The 16,916-nt window shown below is 37.8% G+C and overlaps 1 protein-coding gene across 4 annotated transcripts in view; it reads right to left on the bottom strand.

Annotated features, from left to right (window-relative positions):
* The window catches only part of EXOC1 (exocyst complex component 1), a 32,636-nt gene extending 18,773 nt beyond the window's left edge, over positions 1 to 13,863 (bottom strand). For 2 of the 4 annotated variants that reach the window (XM_067298032.1, XM_067298031.1), the window contains exons 1-9: positions 13,829 to 13,863; positions 9,395 to 9,528; positions 8,415 to 8,545; positions 6,238 to 6,397; positions 4,354 to 4,541; positions 3,126 to 3,353; positions 2,750 to 2,882; positions 2,453 to 2,562; positions 1,877 to 1,924 (exon numbers count right to left, since the gene is read on the bottom strand). In XM_067298032.1, coding sequence (XP_067154133.1) covers positions 1,877 to 1,924; positions 2,453 to 2,562; positions 2,750 to 2,882; positions 3,126 to 3,353; positions 4,354 to 4,541; positions 6,238 to 6,397; positions 8,415 to 8,545; positions 9,395 to 9,518 — 1,122 coding nt within the window. In that variant the 5' untranslated portion in view covers positions 9,519 to 9,528; positions 13,829 to 13,863. The remainder of the gene's footprint in view (positions 1 to 1,876; positions 1,925 to 2,452; positions 2,563 to 2,749; positions 2,883 to 3,125; positions 3,354 to 4,353; positions 4,542 to 6,237; positions 6,398 to 8,414; positions 8,546 to 9,394; positions 9,529 to 13,828) is intronic. The other 2 variants (XM_067298034.1, XM_067298033.1) reach the window with 1 other exon arrangement.
* Between the last annotated feature and the right edge of the window lie 3,053 nt (positions 13,864 to 16,916).

The raw sequence follows: 16,916 nt of genomic DNA on the forward strand, positions 1-16,916 counted from the left end.
GTCTATTCCAAGATGAAATGCTTCTGGTCTAACTGTACCTTCCCCATCAAAAAACCCAGGCTTCCTCTCTCTATTCTGTATAACTTTAACTGTTACCAAAGGAAGCTGCAAGTTTGTTATTCAACTATTTCATTGCACTGTTCCAAAGGCAGAAAGCTTAGTGTTGCATTTTAATTGAATGTTGAACCTGGTTGTGGGGAAAAAACACAACTTTAAAATTACAGATACATTTTTGCAAGTTAATGAAATACTATTAGGACACAATAAAGACAACTATGTTAACTGTTAGTAACAGTTTACTGAAGATAATTTCACACTTCAGTGAGCTGCAATCCAAAGTTGTGTTTCTGTTTAAAATTTTAGAAATTTGTTCTCATTTTTATGTAGAAGAGATGAAACACCCTAATATTTTATGACAGTAGTTTGAATCACAGCTTTTTTTTTAAAAGCAAACAAACTCAAATAAATAAAAGGATCAAGCTCACACTTTCAAGCTAATATATTTAAGCTGAAGAAAAAAAAAGCACAATGGAACTTTGTTGTTTTATCTAACGAGTTCTGAACCAGAACACGTTGCTTGCATTAACACGAAGACGTCTAGGCAGCTGCTTTCACATTCACCTTTTCTAATTTAGAAACCTTTGCCTGCTTTAGATTTCTCCTGAAGGGCTTTCATTTTTTTTAAAGAAACATTCTAAACAAATATGCAACTCTTCAGATGTTAAAGGTAACAGAAAACGTTCCTGTTAGACTTTTCAATAATGTGGGACTGAGAAATGGTTACATTCCATTCATCTGACTAACAAAGCAATGTCATTTTTGTAAGATAATGCACAAATCTGTTGCATCTGCAACACTTAAATCTATAGCTCAAAATGAGGTAAACAAATTTTTTTTTTTTTGCAAAAAATTTAATACAGAGGCTCATTTCTTGCAGACTATCAGCTCCTGCTTGAACTTGCAGTGATGCAATATTTTAACCTGATGATTAATATCTGGTGGCTAATAGCTGGCCAAAACTTTTCAGAGGGCATTTATGTGAAAGATAACAAGACCACTATTACTACCAGGATTCAAAAAAGTTTTTAGATAAAAAGGTAAAATGATAAAGTCACTCATTCTCAATAGCACTGAAAAGCCTTCTTAAAGATATTTCATCTAATATATTTAGTATTACACAGTAATAATAATTTCTCATCATTTAATTTTCTCCTTGCTCATTTTGAGGCCCTGACAGATTGGCTATGCCCAGTTTTTCAAAAATGAGAAGCAGCAGGAGAAACATGCTTTCTTAAGAAAAGAAGCTAAAGACCAAAATTTTAGCATGCTGTAGAACTGGAATTCTTCTGTAAAATGAAGAAAACGTAGAAAACAATTATCCCTGCCATAAAGAGCCACACTTGCACTCTCAAATGCAATTTTCTATACAATCACCTGGCATAATTCTGCTCCATTTTCTGCACAAAGACAAATACATTAAAAACCACAAAACCTTTGACTGCACTAATATGTATAGAAACTGAATTACCTTTCTATTTACAACTATTATTACAATTACATGTAATTGTAATATCCGTACAGTTGTACAAATATTATAGTTTCCTGAATATATGTTTTCTCCATACATCTCAGTGCTGCATCATCTCTTAGCAAACTCCAGAGATCAGACGAATGTTATCTAACACACAGATAAACAAAGCTTGAGAGCCGATGCAAATACTGAAAGGGAGAAGGGGCATAAATCTGATGCTCCACAAATAGTAAGGATAAATTTCTTATTTGTAAAGTCAAAGATGCAGCTGCTAGTTAGATAAGGCAAGCTTAAAAAAAAAAAAAAGTTAGTTACAAAAGCTTGTATCAAACCTGATGTACTCACTGAAAGATAGTAGGACCTGTTATAGAGTTGAAGTAGGGTCTGAGTAAACTAATTGGAGATAAAAAAAGAAAAAAAAACAAAAAACAAAAAGATGCTTAAAGACATCCATCCTCTGGAAACAAATCTCAGGACAGTGATTTCTGAGTATTTCAAATTAAGGCTCAAAACCAAGGTTTAACAGTTTTACTTTGAATGATTCTTTTTTTATGGCTGTTGAAGTGCAGACAGCAAGAACTCTGGTGTTCTCAGCCTCCTAAACCTTTAAAATTTAACCTTTATTCCTCAACTAATTAAGCCTTACAGCTAAAATAAATCCTTAAATATCTCAGAGGTGTGCTTAGTGCAGATATCAAACCTACTACAGAGGTTTGGGTTTGATTTTTTTTTTGGTAAACATAAGATTATTTCTATGGTCACTACAGTTTGGTATATTTAGTAATCTCTCCACCTGAAGTGCCTCTAGCAGTCCATTCACTTACTGCTTGTACCAAAGAACATGTCCAATTTCAGTTAGAGCATTCTTCTTTTCAGAAAAAGTCTGTGACTGAAAATTCAAATAAAGTAGTAAGTTAATACCTGTTGAACAAATACGCTGTTCAGATGACTGGCAAGCCTCCGTGCAAATTGTTCACGCAAGTCAATAAATCGCTGTTGTTGCTCTTTGACTGCATGAAGCATATCATGTCCTAAAAGCAAACAAAAAGAACCCCAGAGTACAAACTATATAACATATGTGGGAACAGAAGGGACCACAGGTGACAACTCCCTCAGCGTACAGAAACAACATCTAAGATTAGTTGGAAAGGAATTTACAATAAAGACACTACCATAATAAATTCCATGTGTTAGACTATAGTCTAACAAAACCATTACCTGGACGAAGAGCTACATTCATACACTGCAGAAGGGCATCTGCTGCATTAGTGCAGGCCTCAATGCCTCGAGATGATGTCAAATCTCCCTCCTGAAGGGCCTTTATATGACCTTTAGCCAAGTCCATATGATTCTACAAAATAATAGATAGTACTATCTATAAGCCAAAAGCAGGTTGAGTTTAGCTTTATGCTATTCTGCTAAACAAAGAATGATAAATATAATTCCATTATCATAAAAACTTACATAAGTTAATGAAAGAACAAAACAGAGAAACAAATTGATTTTAAACAGACTTCATACGTGGTTGCTAAAGAGGGTGACAACAAACGACCTTAACGTGAACAGTCATGATAAGCACAGCAAACATGCTTACCACTAAGAACTCTATCTCGGACAGTAGCTTCACATTGTTTGTGTTGCTGAGATGGATTAGGTGGTTGCTTTCTGAAATCTGATCCATTTGTTCTTTTACACTCTGAAGCATTTCTTCATAACTGCTCAACTTCATCTCAATCTGATCAACTTCCTTTAGAGCTTCATCCAGCAACTTCATCAAGATATTCACCTGTTTCTCAGAGGCCATGATTGACTGGATATTTGCCTACACAGAAAATTAAGCCATAAGATTCTAAGAGGCATTTTTGTATCTCAAAAGCATTCTGACAGTAATGAAGACAGAAGGGGATATCAAACACACACTTTTCAAACTCTTGATTGAAAGAGACTGAACAATTTAAACCTTTAATACTTTCTTCTCATCTGAAGTGCTATTGAACATAGCAGTCCCTCAGTCCATGACACTTCATTATTTCATAAAGAAAAGATATAAAACCAAAACTTTTCTCAAGTTCTCAGGATTCAAGTATTTATCTGCACAAAAATAAAAATTGAATACAATAATCCCTACTACACTGCAACATTTTATAGCTCCAGAAAAACAGCTTAAGTGATAAGATGGTCTTTTTTATTGCAAGACCAACTATCTACGGTAACTATGATAACAAACATTTTCAAAATACAAGATGAACACAGAACTTGGCAATTTGAGGAGTCTGTTGACTGTTCCCTTAAGATTGTGAGAAATCCCCTGCATCTTCTTACTTTTGTAAGCAACAAAACACTGGAAGGTTCAGTTGTTTAAAGAGCAAAACAACAAACAACATGGCTGAATTCTGCAATGTTATGAGACTAAAACAGTTTCCTAATTACCCTCTAAACAGAGTAAAGTTTTAGTTGGAGTTCACATCTATGGACATGAACATCAACATCTCGCCACACCCTCTCCTTCAAAAAAAAAAAAGAAAAGAAAAAAAAGAGAGGTGTGCACAGACTGCCTTTCTTTTTTCTTCTCTGTGCTTCATTTGAAGAGTTAAGGCTCACCCCAGAAGATCTGGAAGGTGAATACTGAATTCCAAGATCTTTAAAATCTGATACAAGGCAGTGTGTAATTCTGCGTAGGAGTAACAATATAAAAACATAAATGCATATGTTTTTAAATATGCAGCAGGACATTAGCTACCTTTTCAAAGGACACTACATAGTCGGTATCAATGAAAACAGTTTTACACGCTAACACACTGTACATTAGAAGAAATCTTTACCCCATCTAGCACTTGTAGCTCTCTAGACAGCTTTTCTGCAAAGGCTTCAGCATTAGATATGGCATATTCACACCCTTCCATCATTATTTCAATATCCTGTTCCTCTCTTGCATTTAATTCCTGGTACTCATCCACAGCCTCTTCATCACCTCCTGCTACACTTTGATTCTCTCCACTTGGAACTGATTCTTATGTAGAGAAGGGAAATAAAATACATGTTATCAAAAGCAGAAGGCCCCAAGCATTTTAAGAGTACTTCAGTATGTTCATACTTAAGTATATTCGACTATCTTTTTTAAGTAGATGGATCCATTAAATCACTTTCACAACAAGCACCTGTTACCTAGACAAACATTGTTTTCAAGTCAAGTCTCAGTCTTCCATGTATTTCAATAAGATTTCCAGAACTGGTTCACAGCAGTGATGCCCTCCAAACTGTAACATACGCAAAAAACAAACAGCCACCTTCCTGTACTGCATATATAAAGGGACACACTGCCTCAGTTCATTCACCTCTCATGCTGGTAATGCGCGTCTGAATATTTTGCAGTACAATTCTAGAATTATTAGCAGAAATTTCACAGAAACTAGAGTCTCTTTTGGTATGCATAGCATAAAAAGGGAAAGATACTAAGGTTAGTTAAGAAACACATCATCAAATAAGTAAAAATTATCTTGCTGCTCAAGGTAAGTTTCATCACAGGGAAAACAATACTGAAGGAAATGAAAATTATATAACCAAATTTAGGGGGTTGGTTTTTTTTGTTTTGTTTTGAATGAACTATGATTTCTCATTGCAGTGTTTAATTACAAAAAGCCTTTTAAAGGCTAACAAAGTTTACAGGACGTTAATGTAGTCCTCATGGAAAGCGTTTAGGACATCTGAAACTTAACTTATCTCTAGCAATTTAGTAAGCTATTGAAAGCACTATTTAAAAAAATAAGTTAATTATGAAAAATTGCCCACAAAGAAGAATAAAGAAAAAAGGTGTTACGCACCTTCTGCAACTTTAGGCAGTTCTGGAGAATTAAAAGGTACAGAAAAGCAGAAGAAAGGAAGCAGAGAATGTTAGCTAGGCAAAGCATGTACAGCATGCGTATTTTTAAGCAGCAGTAAGTTGAATGTTTTAATTTTGCAAGAACTTGAAAAGTTATTGGTCAATGAAAAACAAATTTCAGTCAACACTGAAAAACTAAGCTGCCTTCCTCCCTGTTTTATGCTTCTAATTACTCAAGTTCTTCTGTACAAACCAGTCTACTATTTAATATCAATCAACAGTTTGGCCACTTCTTATAGAAGCACTGTATGAAATGTCTACTCACTAGTCTTCACTAAAAGTTTAACTATTAAAAGATACTGTGAATGTAAAAAATCATATTTGAGTGTACAAAATACAAAGCCCTCTTAGCATCCAAGCAGTCACTTAAGCTGCACTTCCAGCAGAATTTAACAGATATTTCACAGTTCATAAACTAGAAACCAGATAAAAGCCTTATATAAACTTTAGCATGCTATATAAATGTCACTTTTTAAAGCATTTTCCTAGCTCAGGGCAAGTGAGAACCAGAACAAAGACTTGTTACACATTTAGGCCTCCTAAACCTTTCAGGTAGGTTTTATTTTGTTCAAGGAACAGAATATCCTGGAAATGCAATACACTTAATGATATTTAGAATTTCATTAACATATAATTTTGTTCCAGTCTTGCAATATAAGATCTGTTTTCCAGGCATCTTGTTTATATGAAAACTTTTTAAGAAAATAACAAGAGGAGTAAAATAAAAAAATAAAAAAATCACGATTAGTATTTATTTACTTAGTATACCTGTTTTACCTTGATAATTATTAAACTTTACACTTAACATACAGTTGTAGAAATTTACCTTCCAAAAGCTGTGAACTAACATTAATAAAGTCAATTTTCTTTCTAAGATATCTCTGATTGAGTTTCCAGATACATGAAATGAAAGTGTTCTTTTCCACTGTGCTGCTGGCAACCCATTTGTATACTTTGTCAAAATGTAAATCAAATTCAGGATTCTCCTGCAAAAGACGAGAAAATTTTCAGGCTTAACAGTCATAAATAATTCTCTGACCAGCAGAGACTGTTTACTCATTTAATTATTGAAATGACAGGATAAAATTAAATTACACAGATGCCAACCTTAAACTGATATGCTAGTACTGGCACCCAGATGCACCTTAATGAAGAAGCTACAACATTACAAGAATAAGTAAAAACCATGAAAAATGTTTTCTCAAACTAGACAAGGTAACAGTAACACATAACACAGAAACCTGTGACAGTTTAAAGAAACATATTACAATGCGTCTGCCACGGAATTTTGTCCTCAGAATGACTTATGCTGTATGTTAGCCTTCTGTCACCAAAAACCGTGGCTGGAATTACTGACAATATATACAGCAGAGCTCAAGGAAACTTAAGGGAATTGGCAACAGAAAACAATTATGAGCAGTTTATATATTTTATAGCTGTGATAGCATCTAAAGCAGAGGACAAGATAAAAAAAGGCCACTTGGTTCTTTAAGGGTTCTAGGTAAAAAGTCGCTGCAGAAATATTTTAAAACAAGCATATCATCCCATGAAGAGAACATTGCTTTGATAACACTTAATTAAAATACTTAATTTCCTTTCTATGGCCACTTATGCACCCACTATTCACTGCAACTGATCACAGGCTCTTTTATAGATCATAGTTCAAGCATTTTGCAAGGTTCAGCCTCCTTCTGATGAAAAAGTTATTGCTTCAGATGTGCATTAACTTCTTACTTCCATATAGTCTGTAAAAATGAATACTACCATTGCTGTTACATATTACTTGTATTGTTACTAATATTTGTAGGAGAAGCAGGTGGCACATGAAACTGAACATGATGGGAAGTGAAAATTCCTGTACGGCACAATAAAAGTTCCTCATGTAGCTCATATTGAGAAATGTAATTACTATACCTCTTTCTCCCCCCTCTTTCCCCCCAAAAAAGTGCATTATGACATAAAATTTGAGTCATCTGACAACTAGTGAGGGAAGGACCCATGTCAAAAAAGTTGCATAGGATCACACAGTTATAAATCAAGACATGATGCACTTAACTTCAATTTTGACATTTTTTAATATCTGAGAGTTTGGTATTCAAAGATTTTTTGAAAGAAAGTTTACAAAAATCATTCATTAAATGGCATGTGCATTAGAGCATTTTTCCAAAACCACATTTAACCAAATTCTGTTCTGCAAGAAAACCCTGAAGAACAGAATAATTTTAAGCAGAACCTTGACTAAAGGAGGTGTTTCTCCAACATGATATTATGGAACAGCAAGGAAAATCTAAAAGCTATCTAACAAGTATATGAATATCTAAAGTAACAAAGCATATTTACCCTACATTTGACAAAAGCTCAGGAGTTTTCAGTTTTGACGTAAGTAGTTTTTTTGCACATCACGGAATGAAAAATTTTCATCTCTGCCTGTTCATCTTAGATGAATTTAATGGGCCAGAAACAGATTATGCTTCTTGTTCTATGGAAAAGAACACCAGCTCAGGGTTGCATGCTTTCCAACATATGGCCACTGCCATGATTTAGAGGACATATGTAAGAGCTTACCTACACTCTTATATATTACTCATTAAGAATGTTTTGAGTGTCCTCTCAAAAAAAGTGTATGTAGCCCAACAGGATGGCCATGATTTGTTTCAAAGGAAACTAAATTTTGGAATCAAAATTTACATAGGACTTGAAGCAGACAAAAACCACTGGTTCTTAGCACAAGTACTGTACAGTCCCTAAGAGACCATTCACAATAAACTGGGCAGATATTCAGAATATTTCTATTCAAGCATACCTGCACTATTCAGACTCAGTTTACTAGGGTTATATTCTTGGGAAAACTGGAAGAAAATGTAATGGACATGTATCATCTTAAATCCAAATTAACACATTAACAATCAAAGCTGTATGACAATGAGTGGCCAAGTAAGTTAGCTCCGACTCGGAACTAAGAGTGTCCTGAACAGATTTTGTACTAAAAAAAGTTACACATACTTTAACAGCATCTTTGGCATCAACAACAGCAAGATCTCGAAGTGCCCATGCAGTTTGTCTTTTGTAGAAATCTCCCTTGTCAGATTTTTTCACCTTTACCACATTTACTTGCACTGGACGTTCCGTTGTCACTGTTAAATGAAGTATAAGAGTAGTTTTGAAATACTCAAACTACTTTAACATCCGTTTCTGCTATACTTAAACTCATTAAATCTCCCCTACAAACAATTCAGATTTTTTTATTTGACAAGAAGAGAACCCTCGAAACAGGTTTCATCCTCAGTATCCACACCTCAGTTTAAGTTTCAGTCATCCAGATATGCAGCTCTGTACAGCTTCTGAAGTACCGAAGCCAATTCATGGCTATTTCTTTGATACAGCAGAACTATGGCCGCATTGCTGCACTATTGAAGGAACATAAAGAAGTCACTGGAGATTCTACTCTGAATAAAAATGCTTTCTGAGATTCTTCAGTGGGGAAAAAAAAAACCCAAAAAACTAGTTGACTAATTTACTGATAAATTGGACGAGAGCATCTTCTTGGAAGAGGTGTAATATAATGCACACACTCTCAAAGGAGCATTAAAATTCAGTTCAGTTTCTGTGCCTTTCCAGAGCCCTCTGTCTTGGACTCTAACCAGCACTCCCTGCTGCATCGTATTTAGGTTGATCAGCCTAAAGGTCTAAATCTCTTTTTAAGCACTACACAAAGCCTTCTTCAAAAGTCCACCTAGTCTCACACAAATAATTTTGATTTCTTCCTTGCAAGTTACAATAAGATCTGAGAGTAAAAGCAAAGTGTCTGTTTTAATAGAAGCAGTAACAGAAGTATAACCTAAAACTAATTTTTCCATTAAAAATGGAAGCACCTGTTTTATAAGGGGCAAGAATAAATATTTTAAATAAAGCTAAGAAAAAAATCAACTGAATAAAAAAACAAAAAGATGAAGACAGAAATACCATGTGGTATTACTACATACCTGTGGCACACAAAAAGCAGTTCCTCTTCTTTTTGCCGGCTTTGCATACATTCACAATGCTCAACAGGCGTTCATCATTGGGAGTGAAAATATCCCTTTGTAAAGCATGCTTGATTGCAGTCATTTTCTCTCAGCTAAAAGATTTCAAGAATTCATACTACATTCAAGCAGACTTAAGAGACTAGCAAAATACACAAAAAGAACTAGTCTTTTACTTATAGCAACTACAGGTTTTTAAAATTACATTTTACAGGTAATTTAATGAATCATAATCTAGACATGCATAACAGACATCTGACTACTTTGGGAATAAGTCCAAGATAAAGCTCCTTACCTTACTTCAGTTAGACAACAGTAATTTCTCAATACTAGGATGATCTTTCTGATTAATATAACAAACATCAAAAAGCTTCTTAACAATAAAGTGGAATATAGAACATTAAGAAAAAAGTTCAAATAGGAATCACCAAAAAAAAAAAAAAAAAGACTCCTTCACTAGGTAGCAGAATTTTAGAATGGGTGAGAACAAATGCTGTGAAACGTAACAATCTGTATAAAGACAAGTGACCAAAAAAGCCCCACTGAATGAGACAGGATGGAGAATCTGAATCTAAAAATCACTACAGTAATGACCTAAAATGGAAATTAGAGTTCAGAATTGTTCAAATACACCTAAAACCTTTGTTTATATTTTCAGGACTTTCCCCAGATCAAGCTTACACATTGGGCATACAAGCATATTGTAGCAGTCATTCAAACCAGTATCCACATTCTGCAATTTCAAGTCGAACTTTAATTTTTACTTTAAGTCTTGAGGGACCGAATGTACCACATACATATTTTAAAGATCACTAAATTCTCTTCTGGTAGAGGGGGGGAAAAAAAAAAAAATCTGATTTTGGATCAGTACCTCTGCATCCCAACATGCTTCCCCACTCCTTTCTCCCTAGGTATCATGAAGATAGATAAATTCTAAATTAGCAGTTAATCCGATGTTATGAAAGCGTTCTCAAGTATCCTGATCAAACACCTTTCCTAACATAGAGTAAGAACATTATATTCTATTTGGTGGCAGGGGGGAACAACACTGCACTATTCCCACATTGATAGCTCTGTATAGAACACTTACGGTTGTTATCTACTTTCAAACTGATTATTGCCAATTCCTGGAGAGTATTACTGGAAAATTATTGCCGTATTAGCAGTCCCAGGTCTATAACTTGACCCAGTGAACAGGCACTACATTTCTTTAAACGTACAACATTGTGGAGGATCCACATTATGGAATTTAATATTTTTTTCCTACATCTTAAAAGTTATATTTTTCTTCTGCTTATTGAGGTCTCTTGCACAAAATACTTCCTTTTACATAACAGAAAAATTCCTGGAAGACACTAACAGGACAGATACAGAGCTAAGGCTCTAGAAGTAAGGCTTCAGGTCTTTTGATTGTTTTTTTAACATTTTGCAAGACCTGCTTCACTGTTCCTGTCAGCTACCACATACTATTGAATCTAATAGGCTGTTCTTGCTCCTCTTTATCTTCCAACGAGGATCTGGCAAATGTTACAGCAATACAGAATGCATTTTCGTAGCTGGTAGAACGATCAACTCCAAGGCCACCTACACCTAAAAGGGTTACAGTACAGTTTTGCAAAGATAAGGCATTACATTTGACTCATTTGCTGCCTTTTCTGGTGTACATAAACTAGATCTCAGAAACGGAAATCACAGATTTTTAATTATGGAGTTTCTCATCTAGAGAAATAGTAAAAGGGTATCTAAAAAGAAAAAGGAAAAAGGAAAAAGAAAAAAGAAAAAGAGAAAGAAAACACGTATGCCTAGCAACAAACTTCTAGGGATGAAGGGCCGATCTTGAATATTGTACTCTAACCGAGTGGCTAAAAAGAAAAGACTTCTGCTAAAAGTTCTGTCTGTTCTGCAAACAGACTTTGCTTCCTCATTCTCATAGCCTGTAACAGTGAACTGAGAAGGCAGTATGAGGACATCAAGGACTGCCTTTTACGCCTTCTGGTAAATTGGCAGAATTAGTTTCATGTCAATGATGTAATCACATACAATGCAGATACAAGGTGGGACCATTAGGTTGTACAAACGAGGTGCATCCACCTTTGAAAGCAGAAGTATTTTCCTCACAATACTGAAAAGCTTGCTCTCCTGAATAACAAAAGGATTTCGTGGCGACTTGTGGGAAGTGGGGCAGACAAGGAGGTAGAAGAGAAAGAGATGGAAAGAGGAAGGGGAAAAAAACGGATCTGGAAGCTTTTTTTTTTTTTTTTTTTTTTTTTTTTTTTAAGTGATCCAGCTCTCTCTGCAATAAGGACAAGCCAGCAGTGGGAGAAAGTGAGGGTGGGAAGAAGTAACTGCAAGAAAAGAAAGCGGTTTAGACTTGTGTAATACATTAATAACTTGTTTGTTTTTTTTTTAAAGAGACATAATCACTAAGAGTTCTGACTTTTTTTTGGTGGTACCTTCAAGTAACTGTGCAACACACTGAGAGAAAAGCTTCTAGTATATTAGTTTATGATCAAGGATGAGACCAAACTTAGATTAACTATGCACCAATGAAGAACAAAATCCTGAAGAACGATTCTGAACGGGACTTCTGAGAAAGACTTCTGTATAATCACCCAATTCACTAGCAAAGCATGGTCTAGTCCTCAGTGTTGTAGAAATCCAAAAAAACACTTAAGCTAGCAAAGATCACAAAAGCAAAAATCAAGTTCCAAAAAATTATGGCACTAGCAATAATCACCTGATTCACAACAGGTCCTCACACGACACAGAGATTGCTCTAGGTAGTCTAAAAATAGCAATACTTAGAAATGTTTGAGTTCTTTTATTTATATGCAGAAGTTCTGGTATTACTCTCAACTTGTGCCTTAGAATTCTACAATGCATTAAAAACATGATTAATGCACATCACATGCTATACTGCCTGATGATGAAACAATACACAAAACTGTGTTGGATTTTTCTTTTAGAGATGCATAGGTTACTTTCTCTGACAAACACATAGCAAAATCAAAAAGGTACCCCTGGCACTTGAAACAAGAAAGGCACTAGCGTTTTTCTTAGTCTTCTATGTCCCACTATGCCTGAGCCGAACTGTCCAGCACATTTTGCAGCTCAGGGAATTTGGTAACTTTAATGATTAGTAACCCAAGCGCTTTGGGGGAAAAGGGCCAATATCCCAAGCTGGAATCAGTACTGCTAAGTGTTCAGAGTTCAGGACATTCAAATAAATGCTGTTTATATGACATCCCTACGGCACTGTAATACTCCACTGTTAGATGCTTTCTAACACCTTCCCTCCCCTTTCAAATGCTTGGTCCAGCTTCTCCTTCCCAAATTGCTTCAGGTTGTCATTTCAGTTATTCTTCAACAGGTGGATAAGATGAACATACAAGGTACCAACAACCTGTTGCATTTTGGAAATATCACTTATCTTTTCTGGTCAGGACTTCACCTACTGCTCTAAATCACATTCAGACTGATTGCTGCAACTCCCTAATCCTCGCATTTCAGAGCTAATGCAAACTTTCCCAGTTGCACAGAATACACCTTTCCTATAAAACAGAAGACATCAATCCCAAGATCAGATACTTGACGTATAGTCCAACTTCTGTTACTAGTTCAACACTGAGTCACAACACCCCAAACCTTTACTGTAGGTCAGGACCAAGTACATTGCTACAGTCTTCATCCATGACTTACAACTCCTGCCATCCCAAAGAAGCATAGAAACAAGTACAAGAAGCTGGAGACAAAGCTGCTTCCTCAGAAAAATGCTTTGAGAGAGCTGAGCCCAATCCGACTCTAATAAATCCCTTGTGAGATCGCTAGAATAATCTTTTCAGTAAGGTAATGTTACAAAGCCTCTTCTATATGAAATCTATCAAAGACATCATCTCACAGGCACAGCCTGTCCAGGAAACACATAGGAAAGATTCAATATAGCAACTCGGCCAGGCTATTAATGAGCACTGCTTAGCCTCTCTACGTGTGTAGTCAGGAAAATATTGACACTCCTATATCATATCAGGTAACAACCTAATGTAAAAGTGCAGCCTAACTGTAAAATTCCCGGGAAGCCCGTTCACTGCCAACTGTCAAATAAAAGATCGCTCGTTTACGAGGAAAACCAAGGAGAGCCGCTTACAGCAGCCGCGGCTTTCCAAGCGCCCGCCCGGCACCAGCCTCGCCGCCTCCCACCTGCGAGCCTTGCAGAAACGGCCCCGGCCCCTCCGCGCGGCCCCGGCCCACCCCCCGCCCCGGTACGGCCCCACCCGCGCCGGCGGCCCGGACACGGCCACCCGCCCCGGGAAGGAGCGGCGCAGCGGGGACCAGAGCAGGCCCCCACACCCAGCGCGGGGAAAAGGACACAGGATGCCGGTGCCGCCTCGCTCTCACCGCAAAGCCCGGGCCGGGCCGGGCCGGGCCGGGCCGGACCGTGGGGGGGGAGGGGCGAGGGGGGGGGGCGAGGGGGGCGCCTCCGCCTCAGGACACGGCGGCTCCGGCCGCGACCTCTCGCCGCGCGCTGCCCCCTCAACAGCCGCCGAGCTTCGCCGCCGCGGCCCCTTCCGCTCACGTGACCCTAGCACCGCCCCCTCCCCCCCAGCCTAGCAGCGAGACTGCAGGCTAGAACGTCCATGTAGCGCCGGGCTGAATGCGCGCGCACCCCCTCCCGGAGGAGTTGGGCAACGCGCCTACGGGCCTGAGGACCAGGAGGGGTGGAGCGAGCCAATAGCAGCGCGGGGCGGCCCGGCCCCTCCCGGAGGGGCGGTGGTAGAGGCGCGCGGGCGGTGGCGGCGGTTAGGGCGTGGTCTCCTCCTCCCTGAGGTGGCCCCGCGGAAGCGCGGCGCGGCTTGTCGGGGGCGGTGCTCCGCTGGCCTGGGATATAAAAGCCTGGCGAGGGAAGGTGGTGTTGCTGGGTTGGAGCTCTGACTGTGTGGTGGTGTTTAGGAGTTGCCTGGGTTGCGCTTCTAGGTGTCTAAGCCTGAGGTGAACTGGCCTCTCTAGCTTCCTACCAGTGCTCTAGCAGGTGAAATGGTTGGGTGGTTTCTCACGAGGCCCGTGAGTTTCTCTGGTGTCTCATTGCCCTGTAAAAGGGCTGTCCTGCTTCCTGCCCGTGTTCCCAGGTGTGCCTGCCTCTGAGGCGAGTTGGTTCAGCTCGCAAGAGCAGAACCTGAAAGGCTTCCTGCCAGGCTGAGCACTAGGGGGAAGGAGCTCCCTCCAGTAGCAATGAGCTGTTAGGTCAGGCCAGCTGCTTTGTAAAACCTTGCTGTGGTAATTACAAGTCATAAAACAGCAACAAAATAATACAGACATGATCTCTCTGTATTACTAACTGTGGCAGGTGTTTTACATGCAAGTATGAAGGCAGAACTCCTGCCCCCAGAGTGTTTGTAACTGAATAGTTAAATAATATCTTGGGAGAGATAACATGGATGGCACCAAAAGCAAAACTGGTACAATGCCCACTGGTTTCTGATGTCTCTTGTGTCATCAGTTGGCCTCGTGGCAGAGTTATTAAGAAGTTTTATGTCATTTAGGAGACAAATGTTGTTAGGGGAGGAGAAAGGCTCGTAGATGTTATTCCTTCCATCCATTTAGAAGTTTTATTATATCTGGCATGGACCATCAACCCTCACTTCACATTTCCTCTTACCTGTTGCATCTTGGAACAGCCTTACCCTAGTTTATGTTATCAATGAATTAGGTTAAATACAAGTAGCACATTCTTTGTTACAGGTCATTTTTTTCTCAGTTCCCTGTCTAGCAACTCTCTGGACAGATTGTTTTGGGACCTGCTATCTAGATATCTTAATAACAGTGCTTCTTGCTGATTACCTGGAGTAATTTGCAATGAGCTGGAGAAGACTTGTTAAGGATCTCTGTCTACAGATGCCACGAAGCATCTCCCTCCTCCAGCAGTTGACTTGCAGGGACGGGATGGGAGTTAGTTGCTCTTCTCCTTCTCTCATAGCACTTCTCAAACTAGTGGAAAAGGTTTGAACTAAAATATTTGAGGATTATATATCTACTAAAAATAGCTCACTAATTTATTATCATAGATAGAATTTAGAGGATGGCCAGAACACAAGAATTGCTTCTCTTTCTCTTAAAACTGTGGGCAGATTTCTACTGAAAAATTCTTGGAAATAGGATGAACTTTCATAACACTGAATCCTAAATGCAATTTTAAATGTAAATCTATCAACAGAAGATATTTGAGATGGTAGGATCTAAGCACATCTGGATCCTTCTCCACAGCTTTTCAGGAAGTAATCAGTTGGTGCAACTCTGTGTTCCATATGTACTCTTTCCCCTCTCCATTTTTTAAAGCTGATTAAACTGTTCTTATCACAAATGGATTTTCAGGTGTATAATACATTAAATGAATATTTTGCAGCTTCTCTGTGGAGATCTAAAAAAACAGATCAATCTTTAGAATGCATAGTATAACCTAATGTTTTTAAAATAAAGTCATGACATTTTAATACGTAATTAATACTCTGCACTTTTTGTTGCCTCTCATACACGATAGCTAAGAATTTAACCATTAATGAAGCTATGCACTTTCAATTTCAGATCTTTACTGGGTGTGACCTTTACAGTATTAATAAAAGAAATGCAGATATATCTGGTACTGCAGGAAGTTTCTTAATGTTGTAACGTGACAGTATTTCAGAATTTCAAGTGACAAAGAATTTTATATCTGATCCCAGCTGCAAGGGAAAAGTTGTAACTCGAATCTGACCACAGCATTAGGATTGTTATCACTTCTTCTGTGAAAAGCACTCAGATTTTGGCTCTACCCCTAATCCAGAAGTGCCATTAGTAGTTCACAGTCTTTGATGCCAGTGATAACTCAGAGGGAAAAGTTACTTTGTGACTAATTGCAACATCCAGGATTTGGAATATAACCATGCGAATTGATGTCCAAAAATAGCCTTAGCTACTTGCAGGCATTGTTGCATTCAGTGAGAAACTACCTTACAGCTCAAACATTGCTGTGAAGGAGGTTCTTCACATGATCTATATACTTCATTCATTTTTATCATTATTCATGTAAATTAATATACTATTTTTTCAAGGCTTACATGCAGAGTTAAGAGAAGACTGAAATCATTACAGATTACTTGAACTGTATGATTTATGTCACATTAATACATCACTATGCCTTTAAGGTATGATTGATAAAATCTATTAGCCAGGCCATTACCGATAAAAAGCAATAGTAAATATCTTTTCCAAGTTATTGTAATAGTTAAGTTGCCAATACATGTGGACTTTTAACATGTAAAATGGCAATCTCATCATTATTGTATCATCTTCCCACTTGACTGAAAACATTAAACATTACTGACCAATACAGTCTTACTGAATACAGTTTTATTTTCTGACTTACAAAACAACATGCTCTATACATCTTCTGTAATATATCATTCATGAGGGCCAAGGTTAAAAGAGAAGCTACAGTAGGGTAATTTTTCAG

This window comes from Apteryx mantelli, chromosome 5 (genome assembly GCF_036417845.1).
Source record: "Apteryx mantelli isolate bAptMan1 chromosome 5, bAptMan1.hap1, whole genome shotgun sequence".
In the NCBI taxonomy this organism is placed as follows: Eukaryota; Metazoa; Chordata; class Aves; order Apterygiformes; family Apterygidae; genus Apteryx; species Apteryx mantelli.